The sequence below is a fragment of the Crocuta crocuta genome, unplaced genomic scaffold, assembly GCF_008692635.1.
Source record: "Crocuta crocuta isolate KB4526 unplaced genomic scaffold, BGI_CrCroc_1.0 scaffold217, whole genome shotgun sequence".
Classification (NCBI taxonomy): domain Eukaryota; kingdom Metazoa; phylum Chordata; class Mammalia; order Carnivora; family Hyaenidae; genus Crocuta; species Crocuta crocuta.
In genome coordinates this window covers 1,858,671-1,879,756 of record NW_027532208.1, presented here as the reverse complement: position 1 = coordinate 1,879,756, position 21,086 = coordinate 1,858,671, and the positions used below count along the sequence as shown (strand labels likewise).

General features: G+C 53.5%; 1 protein-coding gene across 2 annotated transcripts in view; it reads right to left on the bottom strand.

The window, feature by feature from the left end:
* Window positions 1-21,086, bottom strand: part of HIP1 (huntingtin interacting protein 1) — a 139,956-nt gene that overhangs the window by 72,454 nt on the left and 46,416 nt on the right. Inside the window, exon 1 of one of the 2 annotated variants that reach the window (XM_077777798.1) lies at window positions 6,000-6,051. The exons of the other annotated variant lie outside the window; for it this stretch is intronic. Coding sequence (XP_077633924.1) covers window positions 6,000-6,017 — 18 coding nt within the window. The 5' untranslated portion in view covers window positions 6,018-6,051. Of the gene's footprint in view, window positions 1-5,999; window positions 6,052-21,086 lie in introns of those variants that run through there. 2 annotated transcript variants of the gene reach the window in all.

The window sequence follows — 21,086 nt, the reverse complement described above, 5'->3', positions numbered from 1 at the left end:
CAGCATGGCTTACTAGGCCCTCCCCTAGGCCAAGAACTTTAAACAAGGCATGTCAATACCTCTTAAGTAGGCAGACGGACACCTATCCATCCAAGAAACAAGGAGGTGACGCACAGACTGGTCTATGGTCTTAGAGAGGCATGTGTGGCGTCAGGATTTAGCCGCTGGCCTACATGACTCCAAAGGCCCATGGTCAGCCTCTCCTGTGGTCTCAGGGCACAGAAGACGCTCCCTGATCCTCCGTATGCAGGGGACTTGGACCCCAGCCTGCCTCGCAGCTGCTTCCTCCTACCCTCTAACCCCGTCTTACTGGCCCAGAGAAATCCCCTCCAGATCAAAGAGTCATTAGGACTTCAGGGAATCTAAAGGTGACACAGGGATTTTTTTTTCTTAAAAGACCTCTGCTTAATTTCTTTGGGGCCCCTGGGGGCAGCCTGCGTTTTGTCAGGCTGTTGGAATCCTTTGGCTCTGGGGCAGCTGCCAGACCACGTGCCTGTCTGGCTTCGCACTGGGACACTGGGACGAGAAAGGAGACAAAGGTGAAGCGGAAACAGCCGTGGGGATGTGCTCTTTGAGAAAATCACCCAGCTGTGGGGAAAGTAGGGGGAGCCGGCAGGGATGCGCCGGTCTCTGGACAGCGGGGTACAGCGGGCTGAGCTGTCCTAAAATCTGTGTGTGGGGGGCGCCTGGGGGACTCAGTCAGTTAAGCGTCCGATTTCGGCTCAGGTCATGATGTCACGGCTCGTGGGTTCAAGTCCCGCATCAGGCTCTGCGCTGACAGCTCAGAGCCTGGAGCCTTGTTTCAGAATCTGTATCTCTCCCTCTCTCTGCCTTTCCCCAACTTGCACAAGTACTCTCTCTCTCTCAAAAATAAATAAACATTAAAAAAAACCCAAAACCTACATTTGCTTCTGAACTTAGCCCCTGCCTGCCAGGGATATCCGGAGGTACCTCTGAGGACACTGAATTCCGTTCCTCAAGGCTGTCTTAAGGCAGAAAATAATCCAAGTGGGAGTGTTCTTTTTGTCACTGACAAGCATCTATGTGTCATTCCACTCAATGCATTTCAAGGGAGTCTCTATCCCTCTCTACAACCCGACCATCCTCAGGTCTAGATAAAACACCTTAAGGTCTACATCCAGGGGTCCGCGCATAAAGTGAATAACCAACATGCATGTCGGCTGAGCTGAACCTCATCCTGGCCTATAAAAATGTTAGTGACCAGTGACAATAAGACATGGCAATCAGATGATATGTCAAAAACTCTTTTTTTTTCCCTAAGCATTTTTGAAGGAGGCAAATAACAGATTTCTTTCCTCGCTGGCACTTGGCTGAGGCCCATGTCATCCACCATCCTTGACCTTCTTACAGGGACTGTTTGGAGAAGACTGCTGAAATGTTAGGAACCATGGTGAGGGGTGCACAAAGCTGGATATGTGGACTTGCTTCCCTAGAACTGCTCCCCAGTGTTCCACACTAGACCTCAGCCATCCACCCATAGGTCTCTGGGCCAGAGTCTCTGAGGTTAGCAAGGACTGGGGAAGTCAGGCTCCTCCAGGCTCCCTGAGCAGCTCCGGTGGACAGACAGGCTCTCCCCGTCTTCAGGGAGCGGATTCTGCTTTCGAATGGCTCTCTGTGGGGAAGTGCTGGCCGGCCAAGATCTAGCCCCTCTTGAAACGAATCCCACCTTCCAGAGCCATGTGGAGTACATAAACTACCTCTTTGTCTCAACAGCCCACAGTAAGTCAAAGGTAACCACTAGCCCTTCTGGGGTCTTCTCTTCCCTGGGCTGAACTACTCATCTTACGAAGCTAACATCCTCCTCGCTCTCTGGACATTCTCTAGGTCACAGGCTTCAAAACCTTTCTTGGCTCTGACCACAGTAAAAAAAATATACATATATTTCAAGGCCAGTCAGTATTTGTGCACATGTGTATCCCACCAAAGCCAGTTTCGAGGATGAATGCTTACCCTCTTACACGTAATACACCTGGATGCTTTCCAATCTATTTCACTCTTTGAAAAGCTGGCTGTAGCCCACTACACTGATTTTGTAACCCAGAGCTGAAAATGCTGCTCTAGTTTCAGTGAGCCGGTCATCCGTGCCCAGCCTGAACTGATTCTTTAGCTCAGACCCTACTATGCAGGTATTAGCCTATCTGGGCTGCGAGGAGAGCCCTCAGCATCATTCTACACAGGGATCTCCCCGGCTCGGCATTTCCTCTTCCCACGCCCCTCCTCAACCCAGCAAACACACACGCACACCAGCAGCCACAACACATCCAGCACAAGCCCTTTTCCCGTCGCACCAAACACCTGAAACATCTTTTCTCTACCCCTCCCATCTTCCTGCTGTGTAAGATGGGGGATCTCAGGGGGGCAGCAGAGATGCAGGAAGAAACCCAGATTTTGAAAATAGGGGTAGGTTGGTAACTGACAAGGTGCATGGTCTGCATATAGATGGGCGCTAACCTCCCCCATGCCCCCCATGGAACCCAGAAGCCAAAGGCCACCACTCCAGCTTGTCCGTTTAGATTGGCTTCTGTCCATTCTGGAATCTGGTTACTGAATCTTCTCCTTTGCTTTTTATTTACTCTGTCACCATAGTGTACATTTTGGTGATCTGGAGAACCGGGTACGAGACCTGGTTCCGCCACTTGTATGGGATCCAAACTTCATTTCTCCAACTCCAGTTTTCTTTTCTCTAGAATATGGCTAATTACTTCTGCCCTGCCTTCCTCACAGGGTTGGACTAAGGATAAAAATGATTTGTAAGCTGTAAAACACTAAGCAAATCTAAATAGTTACATAAACCATACGTTCTTTTGTAAGAATTGACATTGGCTCTGTTCCCCCAATTTCAGCACTGCATTCTGTGCGCTCAGTAAAAGTACAGACTCCATCACCAATCCCCCAAAAGCATCTGCACTTTACCCAAGTGTCAGCTTAAACAAGCCCTCCCTTGGGCAGAAATCCGAGGTCATCAAAAATTCATCACTTGGAACAGCTGGTAGATCCACTGTCCCAATCATCTGTCCCTTCATTCAGAAAGAGAAGCAGATCTGGAAGAACCTACTCCCGAGAGCAGTCAACTGAAATACAGCCTTCACGCAACTCTTCATGCCAATCAAGAAAATAAAGTTGGGGGGGACACCTGGCCAGCTAAGTTGGGGGAGCATGTGACTCTTCATCTTGGGGTACTGAGTTTGAGCCCCACGTTGGTATAGAGAATACTTAAATAAATCAACACAAAAAGAAAGCGGGGGTGGAGATTAGAGTCATCTTAGATAAGATTTTGGAAACTATCATTGTCATAATAGCCACCACGTAAGGGGGACTTACTATGCTGAGTCCTGTGCCTTGAAATAATTATTTCTAACCTTCACTAGGATGCTCAGGGCAGATATTATTCTTCTCATTTTACAGATGGGGCTAAGAGGTTACAAAAACTTGCTCAATGGCATGTAGGGAATTGGGTGAACTACAATCTGGTTATTCTCGTTCAGTGGGAAGCAAGAGAAGCCTTCTAGGCTGATGTCAGGCTCTGCCAAGGATGTGGCTTAAATGCTGGGTTTGAGGTCGATCCTGGAGCCAATGGCCCCCCAGAGTGAGGACTTCAAACCAGACAGAGGGTTTTAAACAGTCGGAACAGAAAAGCAACTTCGGCCTTTGGCAGGAATGGGAAGCAGGTGCCAATTCCCTGGGGTGGGTCAGGTTCTTCTTGCAGCACAGTCCAGGGTCTGTGCTCTTCACAAAGAGCTGGGGACCATTGTTTCTGGACTGGGCTTCTGACTGCTCAATGATTAATGAGAACCCAATACCACTTTTGTTTGGACCCCAAGCTAGAAGAGGAGAGAGGCAATACATGAGCCTCTCCTGTGCCCCCCATCCTCTACCCGATGCCTACAAGCCAAGATTGGAACACCTTGCCTGGCATTCAAGGCCCTTCTGATCTGGCTCCAACCAACAATCTCAACATTTACTGGTCTAAATGTGCCCGAACCAAAACGTCCCCAGTGTCACCCGATGATGGCCTTGCCCATTCCTCTTCCTGCGACTTTTCCAACAGGCAATGTCCCCTCACTGCTCTCAGCACAGCCAACTCCACCCAGCCTTGACGGCTAGCCTAGAGCCTTGTTTTCCATCTGAACTTGGCTCCCCAGTTCCACCTTGGAGTGTGGCCCCTGGCTGGGGCCAGCCTCCCTAGCTAAGTGTTTCATTGGCCTGCATCTCTCTGGTGACCTCCATCCAGATGCTAAAGGCCCTGAAGGAGCAGGGAGGCCATAGGTTACATTTCTGCGTCCCTCATGCAGCACTTGCCATGACAAGTTTTAAATAAATGTTGTCGAATTAATAAGCAGATGGATGGAGAGAGGTGGTGTTGTTAGAGGCGACCCAAATCTCTAAAGACACAGGTCCCTGAATTCTGTAAGCAGGTCCTCACGGCCAGGCTTTGGAAGGAAGTTTAGCTCAGGGCCAGAAGGAAGCTTGGGGTGATGTGGCTTGGTGGCCATTGGCCTAGAGCTTCAGGTCCACGTGCAGGGCAGGTGACTCCGGTCTTGCTAGGACATCTCTAGAAAACAGCCTTGGCTACTACTCAATTTTCCGCCTCCCCACACTCACAGGTGCGTACAAGATGTTTCTGGAAGGGTCTAACAGTTGCCCAAAGAAAGTAAGCTTTCGCAGTACGCGCCTGGGGAACTGTGGTCCAGCCTTTTGGCACTGCCCAATCACAGATGGGTATGTGTCCTCGGATGAAGATGGGAGCTAGCGAGTCCCCGCATCCAGCTCACAGGTCCAGGGCACCACTCAGTAGGAGACTGGTTTCCAGCGGTGGAAGAGACAACTATCACCTGCCCTCTGCTCCCCGACCCAGGACGGAATGCCAAAGGCTAGCAGGGCCAGGAGCTCACCTGCTTTCTCCATAGAGATGGTAACTTCAAAATGCACTCTCTGGAGGAAACTAGCCTAATTCTGTACAAGATGAACTGAAATTCCAGTACCTTCTCTTCCCTAAGAAACAGGCAGACCCAGACCTCTTTCTCCCCAGACACAAAGACACATCCCAGCCTAGCACAGACCATCACTGGGTACCTCTCCAGCCTGACACACAGACCCTCAAATGTTATCAGACGGGGGGAGTCGGGGGGAGGGGGGGACACTGGTCTAAAGCCAGGGTCAGTGTGGTAGTGATCTCAAGGACACCCTTAATTCTCCATTCAGAGTGGGAGCTACCTGACCTCTGGGAAACCTGCCCCAAGTGCTCAGAGGCCCCCAAATCACATCCTGTTACCCCCTGAGGGCTGCTTCCCTGATCATCAGTCAATGAACAACAATGTATTCAGCTCCTACTGTGTTCCTGGGGGATGGAAGGCTGCCGCGGAGAGGAATCAGCCCTTACAGGGAGTCAGATACTTCAGAGGCAAGGGTGCTTGCTGGTCCTCAGGCCAAAGTAGCCCGGGTCTACAAGTGGTAAATCAGAACATCCCCATCTATGCCAAGGATCCCGTTCCTACCCCTTCACTTTCTAAGATGGTTAAAACCCTGGCCCCTCCTCATTGCCCTTCCAGGCCACCCACCTGTGCCCCCACCCTGCCCCCTGGCACAGTCCAAAATTATCTTCGCATAAATTTCAAATAGGTGTGCAAGCAGGGGGCCCTAGAGCGGATAGGACAAGCTCCCTTCCTGCACCAGCCTGGTTTCCCAATTTGGGAGGAGAACTCAACAGCCTTCTCCCTGGGGTCTCTGGGCTCTCCCCGGCAGCCCTGGTGGCAGCACGGCGGGAAACCGGGAGCCCCCATCCCTGTCGGCCAGCCGCCTCCACAATCCTGGCCGGGCTCCCTCCTCCAGCACGCCTGGAGTTGGGGCCGACAAGCAAGACCAACAATCCAGAAACTTTCAATGGATCAAGCCGACTGGAAGGGAGAGACGGAGGGAGGAGGGTTCGGGGGACGGGGACCGGGGGAGGCTCCAGGGCAGAGCCCCTGCTCTTCACTTACCATCTTGCTCACATCCATGACCGAGGCTGCAGGGCACCCCCCACCCCTTGAGATCCCGCTTTCCCCAAATGCTGCTCCCGGCTAATTCCGCCCCGATGGTGCCATGCTGCGGGGAGGGCGGCCGGCAGGGCCCCCGCGGACCGGGGAAGGCGGCGGCGGCGGCGGCAGGACCGANTCGGTGGGGGGCGGGGGCTCGGGAGAGGGGGGGGCGGTGCCAGCAAAGGACGGATTCCCCGGGCCGGAGCTGCGGCCAGGGCGCGCGGCAAGGGTGTGATTTGAATAACAAAAGGTCGCTTCTCCCGGAGCCCTGGCTGCGGGGATCGCCGAGCAGAGAGCCAGGCCGCCGGGCCCGCCAGGAAGTGTGTTTGAGTGTGAACGTGTTTGGGTGTGTGTGTGTGTGTGTGTGCACGCACGCGCGCGGGTGTGCGTTTTGGTGGTGGGATCGGTGGGACTCAGGAAGTGAGCGGGGGAGGCGGCTGAAAAGGAGCGAGGTGGGGGCGCAGCGAGCCGACATTCCAGTGGGGGCAGGGGGTCCGCTGGGCCCCTCCCCACTTGGCTTACCCGCACAAAGGCGGAATTCAGAGCCAGTTTGTCTCCTGCGGCTAATCCGGAGGGGACGCCCAGATGAGCCTGGGGTCTGCAAACAGATGGGCGAATAGAAGAAGTGGAACAGGTATCCCCGGATGGTTCTGCGGCCAGGCTCAAGTGAGCCAGAGCCAGCCCTTCCGGGAGTGAGGGAAACCGGCTTCTCAAGGCCGTCTACCCTGAGCACAGAGCTCCTTTCTCGCAAGCCAGAATCGCGGAACCTTCCACTCCTTAATGCCTAGGCTGCCCTTTGAGAAACGGGAGGCACGCACTCCTCTCTGCAGGAGACGCAGCTGGTGGCAGAAAAGGGCCCTTTTTGGGCCACAGTCTCCAGGAAAAGCCTATGGTTTCAACACAAGCTGCTTCAAATCCTCCGATGAGCAGGGAGGTTTGGGGCACAAGCCAAGTCAGCGGGGACCCCAGTCCACTTACACCAACCCTGCTTTATTTACCCAGGGGAGGAAACTGAGGCTCGGAGCAAGGGAGTGATTTGCCCCAGGTCACAAAAACCTAGCGGGGAATGGGGGCAGGAGAACCCCTAATTAGGACAGTGCAGCGCAAGCCAAAAAGAGCTTCTGATGCTACCAAGAGCACCCAGCTGCTAAACCCTTTCCACTGAACGGGTGGCAAGACCCATCCACAATCCTGGACCTCTGGCCCCACACCAGAGGGCCAGGAAAGCAACACTAGTAAGTCCCCCATCCTGGCCCCAGGGCCTGCTTGGCTGCCTAGGAGGGCCCCCTCCCCTTTAAATCTGAGTTCTCCATCTATGAAATAGGGACTTTTCTCAGCCTGTCTTCTTGGGGGATGTGAGAACAGCATGATATAAAAGAAGTAAAAATAGAAGTACAGGGACGGATGGGGCTTTCACTGTGGTGAGTATTTCCATTTCCTGGCTCTGGAGCTCGGTTAAGGGGCCCTCAGCTTCAGGTAAGGGATCTATGGGCCAGGGTCTCTCTATCGAATCCTAAGTCTGGGCTGCAGGTGAGTTTGGGGTTAATTTGCTGCCTGATTAAATGTGCGAATGTCTTCTTTCTTTTAAAAAAAAAAAAAAAGGATAAGCTTTCATGTGTTAAAAAAATATATATTATGAACCCTTAGGCCTGGGGTTGATCAAGAGATCAAAGTCTCCACATAGTTCCTGGCACCCTAGCTGGCAAAGCCCATTTTCTCATGAAAATGGGTATAGTGACGCCCACTTTGCACGCAGGCAGTAAGGGTCAAATGAAAGAACAGTCCCAAACTTCACCTGTAGTGGGCGGAATGATGGCATCCAAAGAGAAAAGGTCCTAATCCCTGGAACCTAGAAGCACTAACGTCTGTGGCAAAGACGATCACATATGATTAAGTCTAGGATTCTGAGATGGGAAAATGGTCCTGGAATTATCTGGGTAGATCCTAGAGCAATCACGTGTGTCCCTCGTCACAGGGAGATGTGATGCACAGAAGAGGCAGGGCAGCATGACAGAGGTCAGGATGATGGGGCCACAGGCTAAGAAATGCTGGCTCCCTCCAGAAGCCTGAACAGGCAGGGCGCAGGTTTCCCCCTAAAGTCTCTAGAAGGAGTGAGGCCCTGTCAGCACCTTGAGCTTTGCCAAGGAATATTGGTATCAGACTTCTGGGCTCCAGGACTGGGAGAAAATAAGTTTCCGTTGTTTTAGCCACTAAGTCTGTGATCATTTGTTCCAGCAAAAGTGGGACACTAATAGGCTGCCCAAGGGTCAGTGGGGGCTGACATGGCTGCCTCGGGCTTTGCCCTCACACACACGCAAAGAGGGAAGGAGCAAACAGCATCTTTCAAGAGTGTCTTTCTCTGCCATCGCTAACCCATCACCCTGGCAGGTCCACTCAGCACATGAGCACCTTTGGGTGCCTGCCCTTCCCTTGGGCAGACAGGTTCAGACTTGACAGGGACCTCCCCCTACCATTACACAGTGGTTGTGCCAAGAGGCAGCCCATGAGACTATGGGCTATGGGGCTCGGGCTGGGGGAGCCTCTTTTTAAGCAAATTGGACAGAAAGAGAAACAGGGGGTCGGATGTAAGAATGCTGTGGCCCTCGGCTGCTACTCTGTCCTTCGCCACCAGCTCCAGGCCACAGCATCCAGCTGCCACCTACGGGGGGGCGGGAGGGGAGCTCAGACTTCCAGGCATCTCACACTCAAGGGGTCTAAAGATACAATGTTGTTTTCCCCTCTCTTTTCACAATCTGCTTCTGTGTTTTCTGTCTCATCTAATGGTTCTACCTCTGCTTCATTGCTGGAGCTAGAAACTTCAAAGTCAGCCTTAATTGTCCATTGACAACTGCCACTCCTACCCCTTGTAATCAAGATTCCACATCCATGCAGTTCTTTCTTGCAAATAGCTTCCAATTGACGTCTTCCCTTCCAATACGGACTGCTCCTGCTCTGGCCGAGACTTTGGACAACAGCCTCCAACCTGGCCTCCCTGCCTCCAGTCTCTTCCCATCAGATTCATCTTCCACACGGTTAATTGCAGCTCCTCACTGGCCCACCCCAAATGGGGAAAAAAAAATCCCCAAACCTTCCCACAGTTCATTTGGCACTCAAGGTCCCTATTGCTGGCCCCCTCTCCATTCTACTGTATTCCCCCATCCCTGCCCCCCTCCACCCCATCAAGGAGACCCTGGCCCATCAAACTGCTCACATGTGCTCAGGACGCTCCCGGAAGGCCCTTCCCACTTACTCTGCTTGGAAGATTCTTTCTCATCCTTCAGGGCCCATCTCAGATGTCACCTCTCGGAAGCCATCCCTGACCCATCCACACATAGCTGGTCACTGATGAGTAGGTTCCTACAACAGACAGCCCTTATGTGTGTGCAGCCTGAATCACCCTGGGATGGGATGGGATGGGATGAGATGGTCCATGTGCTGGGCTCTCCCTGCTCAGCTGTGAGCTCCTTCAGGCAGAAGCTGGGCCTTACTGGCCTCACATCCTGCCCCGCCTGATTGCCCTGCCCCTCAGCCAGAATTCCATACCTACATCACTGCTCACTGCTTCACCTCTGACAACTAAAAAGTACGGAATGGACCCAGGAGACCCAGGAGTCCTGGTGGAGGGTGACACCTACTGGAGAACCCCGGTTCTGCAGCCTAGCCCTACAAATCCGTCCCATGAGGGTGGTCTGGGCTACCAGAATCTGGGCTGGACTGGAAGAGTGGGAGTCCCGTAATTCCCAGTAATAAAGTTTCAACCAAACAATCTTCCCTAAAAAAGGGCTTTATATATGTATGTCAGCATGCTACCACTAATAGTAAGCATATGTTGAGGGCTGTGGGTTCACGAAATGCCTTTCTGTCCATTCTTTCATTGGACCCTTAAACCCATCAGGAAAGGCAGATAGAACAGGTATACGACAACACCTATTTTACAGGTGAGTTTTCCAGAAGAAAGGGTGTGCCACTGATGGCCAAGGAAGGCACTGAGATGGGGAGGGGAGGTCCAAAGTTTCTTTAGCTTTGCCTACACTGTTTTACTATTTTATAAGGATGATGAACTGAAATATTATTGCTTGCATAAAAACAGTGAATATCAAAGAAGGAAGTGTAGGCTCCAGGGGCCCTTGGGTGGCTCAGTCGGTTAGGCGTCTGACTCTTGATTTCAATTCAGGTCATGATCTCATGGATTTGAGGACATGGCCAGGAAAATCCCAGAGCCACACAGGGGGATGAGGTGAAGTTCAAGACAAGGAGAGAATGCAGATGGGGTCACCCAGGTTAAGACAGTGCTGGAAAGGAGAGCAAACAGCCATGCAGAGGCTCAAATCCCCACCTTCCATGGTGCTGCTGAAGGTTACAAACAGACTCAGCTTCCATTTCAACAGTTTCTTGCCAAAACGTTGCAGGTGGAACCATTGGTAAGTCCGTCTCTACCTTGACCTCCTGGAGCATATACCTCTTATTGTACACAGGATCCTAGCTATTTGCTTTCAGTGTGTAAAATGCATTTTCCAGGAACTCCTTGGCAGTATCCAGGTACTGGTGACATGGTAACAATAAACCGCGTAGCTGAAAATTCTCCTGGGGAAGCCCCAGGCTGGCAGGGGCAGTTGGGGGCCCGGAGGTTTCCCACCCACATAGATGTTCCCACCATGCCCTGGATCTCAGCTTTCTGACTGGCCACAGCTGCCCCCGGAAGTCTCATCCTTTGTGGTCCCAAAGAACCAGGCTGTCAGCAGCTTAACTCATCAGAGTCCTGGGCTCTCATCACAGCCAAGTGCTGGGTCTGCAGGAACTGCTGTTGACAGGCCACCAGCTCTCGTTCCTATCTAGACTGGCCACCTGTGTGTTGATGTTCACAAGGCGACCCAAGCAGGAGCAGGGGTGGTAATCTCCGCAAATCCCCATTAGGAGCACGGAGTAGGCACGGTGCTACGGGATCCTTGCAAGAGCTCTGACCTCTGAGCAGCCACTCAGTGAAGACTTAGGGGAAGCCCGGGTGGCACAGTCGGTTAAGCAACTGACACTTGGTTTCCACTTGGGTCATGTTCTCACTCTTCGTGAGTTCGAGCCCTACATCAGGCTCCACGCTGACAGTGGGGAGCCTGCTTGGGATTCTCTCTCTCTCTCTGCTCCTCCCCCACTTACACTGTGTCTCTCTATCTCTCTTTAAATACAGATTTAGTTGCTGAAGTACGATCGCAATGAATGTTGTTGAGCCGGCTNCCTACATCAGGCTCCACGCTGACAGTGGGGAGCCTGCTTGGGATTCTCTCTCTCTCTGCTCCTCCCCCACTTGCACTGTGTCTCTCTATCTCTCTTTAAATACAGACTTAGTTGCTGAAGTACGATCGCAATGAATGTTGTTGAGCCAGCATTAAACCTAACAAGCGTTTGTGCAGCGCTTTGCCGGTCACAGCGTTCTCAGGAGTAAGGAGCTCACCTGCAACATGCCAGCCACCAGATTAGATGCCCTGCCTGTGCTGTCCTGTCTATTCCCCGCCTCCAACATGGATGGTGAGTGACAGAGATGCTGGTGACACCCAGGGTCCCACAGATGTGACTCCACAGCTCTTCTACTGCGGACTCTCCACTCCCCCCACCCTCCATATCCACGGCCCACCTTCCCAGGGCAAACTCGCTGTGGCAAAAACTCGGATCGCTGTTCACAGACAGTCCATCGGGACAGTCCATCAGCCTTCCAGGAGGAAGGTCACGGGAGCCTCTCCATCAGCTGGCACATGTCTCCCCCCAGGGCGCTCTCTGGGTAGCAGCTGGGGATGTCAGAGCTACCCCGGGGGCCCTGCGGCATAAATGAGTAATGAGATGAGGCCTGAATTGCCACTTAGTGCTGGGAGAGGTCAAGTGCTCTGCAGTCATCAGGCCCCCTCCGGGACCAAGGGACACACTCAGGAGCCTGGGAGTGCAGCCCACTACAGAAAGTGCATGGAAATGTACCCTCCTGGGCAGGGAAAGGGCCGGAGTTCTCCTAGAAGAAAGAACCAGAGGTCTGGGGCACCCTCTCACTCTGACACTGAGTGTGCATGAACTCGTGTGGCTCAGTCCCAGTTTTATCAGCCACGGATTTCATTTTTAATTTTTTTTTAATGTTTTATTTATTTCTAGGAGAGAGAGAGAGAGAGACAGCGTGAGCAGGGGAGGGTCAGAGAGAGAGGGAGTCACAGATTGAAACAGACTCCAGGCTCTGAGCTGGCGGTCAGCACAGAGCCCGACGCGGGGCTCGAACCCACGAACCGTGAGATCATGACCTAAGCGAAAGTTGGACGCTTAACCGACTAAGCCACCCAGGTGCCCCAGCCACAGATTTCAAAATTTAGAATTCTGCTAGTGGCTCCTTCTAGGGCTTCAGCTGCTGCAGTGCCTAAACCATTCCAGAAATAAGCTTCTCTCCAGAGGAATGGATACACATAAAGGGTGAAGGAATGGGCAGACAGCAGTTTCAAACTGACCAAACCAGCAGGGTGCCCAGAGGGCTCAGGCAATTCAGGAGGATAAGATGGGCCGGGAAATGCCAGGCTGCTCCCGGGCCCCTGCTGCGTGGCGGACAGGGACTGCCCCCAGGTACTTCCATGGGCCACTTTGCTCCCATGGGGCGTCCCAGGAGAGCAGCATGGGGATGGAGCCCTGAAGGGACACCAGAGGCTGGGGATGGCCAGGCGTGCATGTGCAGGAAGACAGGGCAGCGGGGTGACCCACGCGGCAGTGTGACCAAGTGTGGCAAGGGCAATAAGCCGACTGTGTTCTGGACCCACGTGAAGCAGAGCCGTCTCCCCAGGCAGATACACAGGGACGGAAGGGGAGTCCAGTTAGAACCCAGGCTCACGTGCGGGCATCAGAAAGGCAGGCGGCTGCTGTGTACTTAGAGGCAAGGACGGACTCGGGAGGTGAAGCAGGACGGAGCACCTCGTTGCTTGCGGAGCTCAGGCTGAGGCCAGTTGGGGCACCTGGTGCGGGTGCAGGAGGCTGGTTTGGGCCTGACTCCTGCAATCCCTGCTGATTCTCTCATGCTCAGGCGGAGTGGGGCTGGGTGCGCAGGGGCTGCAGCGGGGAGCCGGGAGGATGGGAGCCAGGGTGCCGGCTGTGGTTTCAGGAAGTGAACAGGAGGCAGACCTGCTGCAGGGATGGAGGAGGGGCAGGAGAAGATCTGACCCTGGGCACCGGGAGGGAGGGGTGCTGTTAGGAAGAATCAGGAGGAATCAGGACAAGCGCCCTGTTTTCTAAGGCGGTAGGGGACACCCGTGGTTGTCAGGTACCTTAAGTCTATGCTGCTGGTCGGCCGTGTGGTTGGCAACCGGCATGCTGCAGCGTGGGTAGCGAAGGCCCCAAGACACAGATCCGGGGTCACCTGTGTGTGAGTCAAGGGGGCCAGGAGGGCCATTTGGGAGGATTGCTGGGTCCCAAGGTCAAGAACCCAGCTCAGGGCAAGCCCAGGTGAAGCTTGAAGAGGATGGGCCATTTTGCTGGCAATGGGCTAAGGGGAACTTTTGTTTTAATTTTTATTTTTTACTTAATTTGATTTGTTAAAGTTTATTCATTTATTTTGAGAGAGAGCGTGCACAAGTGGGGAAAGGGCAGAGAGAGGGGGAGAGGAAAAGAATCCCAAGCAAAGCTCTGCACTGTCAGCGCGGAGCCCAACGTGGGGCTCGATCCCACAGACTGTAAGATCGTGACCTGAGCCAAAATCAAGAGTCGGACCCTTAACCGACTGAGCCACCCAGGCGCCCCTATTTTTTATTTTTAAAGTTTTTTTTTAAGTTTATTTATTTATTTTGAGAGAGAGCACATGAACATGAGTGGGGGGGGTGGGAGAGAAAGAGGGAGAGAGAGAGAATCCCAGGCAGGTGTCACACAGAGTCCCATGAGGGGCTGGTATCCATGAACCATGAGATCATGACCTGAGCCAAAATCAAGCGTCAGCTGCTCAACTGACCGAGCCACCAAGGCACCCTGGGAAATTTGTTTTTAATCCCTTTGGGGCCTTAAGTACAACTTTCACACCAATCTTTTCAATATTTATAAGGGCCATTTTTTTTTTAACGTTTATTTATTTTTGGGAGAGAGAGACAGAGCGTGAGTAGAGAAGGGGCAGAGAGGGGGAGACACAGAATCCACAGCAGGCTCCAGGCTCTCAGTTGTCAGCACAGAGCCCAACACCAGCTTGAACCCAAAACTATGAGATCATGACCTGAGCCGAAGTCAGACACTCAACCCACTGAGCCACCCAGGCGCCACTATAAGGGTCATTTCTTAGTGATGTCATGAAAAGCACTTTCTGAATGCTTCTGGCCATTGAAGTGTGGCCTGAACTGTTCTCTACCCTTACCCACAGCACAGCAGCTCTCCACGGTATTCACCAAGCCCCTGTTTTGTCTGAAGCACGGCCATGCCCACCTCTAAATTCAAGAGGTCAGAAATTAAGAAGGCAGAGTGTGGACGAAAAGCCAGCTTGGGGTCTCCACCCCTGAGGCACATCCCCATCACAACCACCTGGGAGGCCTGGCCCCACCCCAAGGACGCTGAGGTCATTGGCGTGGGGACAGCCCGGGCATCAGAGGGGGGTGATGCGGTCAAGACCGGGACCAAGTGCACAGCAGCCGCCTCCGCCCCAGTCCTGGCTCAAGCCACAGGGGCAGGAGGCAAGGAAGTGCTGCACTTCCCTTACCAGCCTACACTGGGGATTTCCGAGCTTCCACCTGGAATTTTCCACTCCTTGGAACCTCTGAACTCTTTGTGGATTTCTTTTCCCTCTTTGCGCTGCCACGCCCCGGCCCCTGTTGAACATGGGCATCCGTGGGCCCTCTCTGCATATCTCACATCACAAGAGGAAAGAGGAATTCCAGGCAGAGCTGAGCAGTGCGGATGCCCTGTCACCCCCCTACTCCGGCCCAGAACTGACACTGAAACCCATTCTTCAAGATAGACCCTCCTGGGGAAGAAATGTGGCCTGGTCTTAGGATGCCGCGTTTAGCTGATGGGTTCTGGGCAGCAAAGATCTGCCAGATTTTTAAAGCCTCTCGAGCAGGCAGTCTGTGGGTGGCCAGCGGGGGTGAGGGGGCCCACTGAAGGCACGGAGACAGAGGGGAGACACTCAGCCAAGCCCCTGAGTCAGCAGACGGCCTAGAAACCTCTACTCAAGGGGCCCGGGGCTCCCAAAGAGCTCTGCCCCTGCCTGCCCGGCTCCTCCCTGGAGGCAGCAATTTGGGGCATCCTCGAGTTGCCCAGCCCAGAAGCTGTCAGCCTCTCTCGGTTGCCCCTTCCCAGGAGAAGTCCAGGAATCTGTCTCTGCCCAGTTATCGAATAAGCAAAGACCTGTCCCAGGGGCGCAGACCAGGGCAGGAGGCAGCAGCCCCGAGATGCCAGTAGTGACCGAGCGCCGGCACTTCCACGCTGGAAGGGGGCGGCAGCCAGGCTAATTCCATGTTATTACAGCCTTACAGGAAGCCAGCCTGGCTCAGCTGTCAGCCAGCAGCAATTTATGGGCCTTGGGGGCAGAGGGAGGGAGAGGAGGGAAGAGAAAGGAAAACACAGCCCTCCATACCCCCCCAAAAAAATTGATCCTCAGTTATTTTTAGATGCTTATTCATCCCACACATTTCTTTATAAGAGCCAGGACATGGGCTCTGTACAAAAACTACATAGCAAGAGGCAGCTGCTTTCACAGGAGGATGAGGCTGGGGGCACCTGTAGGCACTTGGGCTCACAGGAGAAGGAAGGAGAGTGGGAGGGTCTTCAAGGACACCTCCCCACCAACTCACAGCAAAACACCCCAGAATTTGGAAGGCAGAGTGTGGAGGCTATAGAGGAAAAGCTTTTCCATCACAATCTCCAAGTTCAAGTCCCTACCTCTGTCTTTCTCTTGCTATACGTGGCCTGGGGCAGGTCACTGGGAAAGTCAAATGAGACCCTGGGCTCGGAACCCCGTCAGGTGCAGTCCGGGGCAAGTCACTTAACCGTTCTTTGCCTCAGTTTCCCCATCTACAAAACGAGGCTAGTCACTGTACATCACAGAGAGGATTCCCTGGTACATCTCGTGTTACCTAACAGTTAGCTACCATGTCTATGAAAGAGCCACACACGTGTTAATTATCACTGTCGGTAATAATGATCATTTAAATAGAATTACACTGGGGCAGGACAGAGCATGGAGATAAAAGCCACTGAAGGCCTGAGGGAGGGGAGAGGCCAACTTAGAGAAACTTGCACTGGCAGCCAGATGCCTGCTGAGGAAGGGTATCCAAGAGGTTTTGCCTCTGTTTAGGTAGATGTGGGTGCCGTGGCTTAGTTTCTCCTCCTGCAGACGGGGCAGTAACCACTCTTCGGGGGCTTAGGGGCCGGTGTAAATGGAAGCCCACAGCGTGGCTCCCAGCAGGTGCTATATCCTGACCCTGGAATCACCTATCCTGGTGTGACGGCTCATCTATGTCTCACCTTGGCTGAGTCACAAGGAGCCCAGAGATTTGGCTTACTGATTTCCAGGGGTGTCTGTGGATGAGATTAGCATTTGGTGAACAGAGTAAATAAAGAAGAAGGCCCTCCACAATGTGGGCCTTGTCCAATGTCCAGGGCCCGAAGAGAACAAAAAGGTGGAAAAAGGGAGAATTCTGGGTTGTTGTTGTTTTTCCTGCCTGGTTGTTGAGCTGGGACACTGGTCCTCTCCTACCCTTGGGCTGCGATTTCCATCATGGGCTCCCTGGTTCTCGGGCCTCTGGACAAAGACTGAATGACACCACTGTCTTTCCCGGGGTCTCCAGCTTACAGGAGGCAGCAGGAGCCAATGCCTTCTAAATAAATCAGTATCTCCTTCTTTCTCTCCCTCCCCTCCCCACTCCCTGCCCCCCTCTCTACACACACACATATAAGTGATATCAGCATATCCACATATCTGTATCTGTAACGTTCTCTTTCTCTGCTTGCTCACCAAATCAGACCCAGAGCCCTCTGGAACCTGCCACTCTTTGTCAGCTGTCCCCTTTCTTCGCATGGGTGACATGCACCTTCACCTGCCCCTTCCCCAACACCCCCTGCCTCCCTGGCTGCTCCTTCTGCCCTCAACACCCCCTTTCTACGAACCCAACTCTTACTGGCCACTCCCTTCTAGTTCCATACAGTGAACCTTTAGTGATTGCCTGCTGTATGCATGGCACAAGGCTGAGTGCTATAATGACTGAGACACATAAAGCCAGGGGCCCACCCTTCATGTCATTTCAAGGCAATGTGGGAGCTACTTGCACAAGAAGACGGGGCAGGTGTCCAGGGAGCACCAAGGAGGGGCTGGGGCAGTGCGGGAAGGGGTGTAGGAGGACGGGGACATCTTCCTGCAGGAAGTGACAGACAAAGGACCCTTGTGGGCGATGGGGGCAGGCACCAGATTAGGAGTTGGACTTCCCACAGCCCTCACCACCTGCCACCCTCATGCCCCTGGCCCCCAGGGTCACAGTGGTGTGAAGCCCACTCTGTCCTGTCTGTTCGCCTCCCTCAAGGCTGCTTCTCCTCTGAAGTCTTCCTAGGCTGAGCGCCCAGCAGGCCTCAGCAGGGAGTCTAGGACCAGGGTCCACTTCTGTCATAGTATCTCAGTCTTAGGTGATAAAATGCTGTGGGCAGTGGTCTCCTCACCTCCAGACTCCCCACCTGCCACCTCAGGGATCGTTCAGAAAGGCAGGCAGATCACCCCCTTCTTAAAAACCCAGCTTCCTACATACAGGTTTCAAGTGGGGGATCCCAAGGGCCTGCCGCTCATTCTAGCCTCATCCTCCATCACTCCTGCCACAGAGCCTTTGCACGAGCTGGCTTGCTACGGGGCCACCTCTGTCCCTTTTTCTGTTTCTCCCTAGCGCGCACGTGCATGCACACACGCGCGCGTGCGCGCGCGCACACACACACACACACACACCACCTCATCTATGAAGGGTTAGGCTCCTTATAGCATTTCTTGAACATCTCTAGCTCTGCTGGGATTAGTTGGGCCAACTGACCCTTTGAAGGCAGGTACCTGGTCTCCTAAGCCCAGCTCAGGGCCAGAGCTCTTCCAAACTGTCACCACAAATAAATGGTGACAGTATGGGGCACCTGGGTGGCTCAGTCAGTTGGGTATCCAACTTTAGCTCAGGTCATGATCTCGTGGTTGGTGGCTTTGAGCCCTGCATCAGACTCTGTGCTGACAGCTCAGAGCCCGTAGCCTGATTCGGACTCTGCGTCCCTCTCTCTCTGCCCCTCCCCTGCTTGTGGTCTGTCTCTCTCTCTCAAAAATAAACATTTAAAATTTTTAAATAAATATATGGCGACGGAAATGAGGGAAAGCGTATTAAATAATATACATGTTAAATAATAAACCCTGCAAGGCAAGAACAGGACAGGTCAAGACGAGAAGCACAAGACCATGAAGATGGAGAATGTTTGCGGCAAGTCCAAAAAATAGCAAAACCAACATGTGGTGTGTTGATCTCCTTCTAAAACCGTTTCTGTTGTGGCCCGAGGAATCCCTCGCACCATTTACCAAAGCAACAACAACAAAAGCCAACACAAAGAACTCCCCCATCCTGAGAGTCTCAGCATCCTCTCCCAACCTCGCTGTTTATTGTAGGCAATGGGGAAAGTGTAAAGAGAGAAGTCCAAGGACAGAACATGGGGAGAGGCTCCATCTAGAATGGGCAGAGCAGCTGCTGCAGAGACTCAAGAAAGTGCAGAATTTGGAAGAGGAAGATGGGGACTCTGGACTCCCCTACAAGGGGGAGGAGCTGGCTGAATCCTGCAGCTCCCTGCAGGGGAGAAGCAGGGAAGGCATGAGAGGCTCTGGCTAGGTCTCTGGTGCCATGTGGGGAGCAGCTGCGGCAGGGTAAGTCAGGCCAAAATCAGGCTGAGCAACAGGTGACAGGGGACATGGGGGAGGCAGGGAGGCGGCTCTCTCTTTGGAAGAGGCTGGTGGCAAAGTCACAGGAAGTTCCTAAGGGGATGGAAAAATCTCCAGAAGGCAGTGGGGTGTTTTAGGATGGGGAGACTTGCACAGGCTCGTGGCAGAAGAGAGATGGATGGCTGAGCGAGGTCTCTGAGGATGGGTGGGCTCAAGGGACTAGAGAGGAGACGAGCCACAGTCAGGGGAGCAGGGAGGAGGGGGGAGGAAGAAGTCTATCCAACAGCGTCAATGTCATGGTGGAGGAAATCAGAAATGCAGAAGACGCTCGCCTTGGAGGGTCTCTATCTTTTCAGTGGAGCTAAGTTATCCCCGGAGAGGAAGGAAGAACAGAGACAAAGCGGTGACCCAGAGGCAAAGGTGGGAAAAGGGTTTTTAAGTGGTGAGGGGAGGGTGGTGAGGAGGGGGACGTGGGGAGTACCAATTCCACTCTCAAAAGTGTAAAAGGTAAGAACGGGGTGGGGGGGGCCCTGAGGAAGAGGGTGTTAAGCTGGGGGACACGAGGGCATGTCTACAGGCCAGGAAGACAGGAGGGGGAATTCCTGAAGACACCATTGAGAACGGGCAAGGTTACAAGACACAGCATGGCGGGCCATGACCCCAGTAGCACCCTGTGGCCTCCCCACACTGGCCACTCACACTGAGGCTTCTGTGGTGAGAACCCTCACCTTTTTCCACATGAGCTGCTGTAGAGCCACGGCTGCCCACCAAATGCCTGCAGGTCTGCTGCATCTTGGATGTAACTACAGGAATTTACACTTGCCCTGGTAACATTTCATGAATGGTCTAGAGGCCCATCTGTTCCGGTGCAGCGACCAAGAAAACATTCAACTCGGTCCACTGGTTTGCCGAGTTCCTTTCAGCTGCACCAGGTATGCGGCAGGCCGTGGGAAGAATGAGACACAGCGTCTGTTCTCAAGAGGCTTATAGGGTAGTGGGGAGGTAAATCATAGACCCTTTTAATGTAGTTTCAGTATCACGGCAGGTGAATCTGGAGAGACGGGCAATGAGGTTCGTGGGGGAGAGGGCCCCGCGTGATCAGACCATCCCTGACCAACCAGAAGATTCCTCACACATTGCTCTTACCCCCAAATGATAACAGCCGAGACTGCCTGATAGAGGGGGCGGGTGGCCAGTGCAGGGCGCCAGGCAGGGGACATGAGCAGGTCTGAGTGTTAGACACACCACTGACCACCGTGCAGACCGCTGTGCGTAAAGAAGGCACCAGTAGGGAGGGCGCTGCCGTGGCCCAGGCCTGGAATGATGGGGCCTGACGCTGAGCAGCGCGGGAAGGAAAGAGGGGAGAGAACACAGGTGGGACAACTGAGGGGGTGAGTCAGAAAACTGCAAGCCAACTGGCCCTACCACTGCTCCACTCCTACCCCGCCCAGTACCCTGTCCTGCTGGGTTTCACCCCTCAGTGTGCCCCACCTGTGTTTTTGAGAGAGAGAGGGACAGAGCACGAGAGGGGGAGGGGCAGAGAGAGAGAGGGAGACACAGAATCGGAAGCAGGCTCCAGGCTCTGAACTGTCTGCACAGAGCCCGACACGGGGCTCGAACTCACGAACCCCAAAACCATGACCTGAGCTAAAGTCAGACGCTTAACCGACGGAGCTACCCAGGCGCCCCAACCCTTTGAACTTTTATGTAGCCAAATCGACCCGCTTTTCCTTTACAGCTTTCATGGCATTCTTTAAAAAGCCTTCCCCCGCATGGCAGTTTGAAAACAAACAACAAAACAAAACAGGTGGGACCGTATGTGCCCATACAAACAACCTCCAGAAGAAAGAGATTAAGTGACACAGCTCGGCAAGTTCACAGAGATGATACGCTGGCAGAGCCACAGACTGTGTTGGGGGGGACCATGCTGTCAGGGGGCTGCCTCTGGGGAGCTCACTGGTTGGGAGCAGATGTTGCAGAAAGTCACGGGGCAAGGGATAACAGGACACAGGAAAGGGGACTGAAGGCAGGGGCCCACTGGCCGACGGGAGACACGGCAGAAATGTTTCCAACACAGAGAAGTTCCTGACCCCAAGATCAAGGATCACCTGGGCTCAGAGGAGAGTGTGCAAAACAGACCATATTTTGTACTAAGGTATGTGCTAAGGTACAAAAAG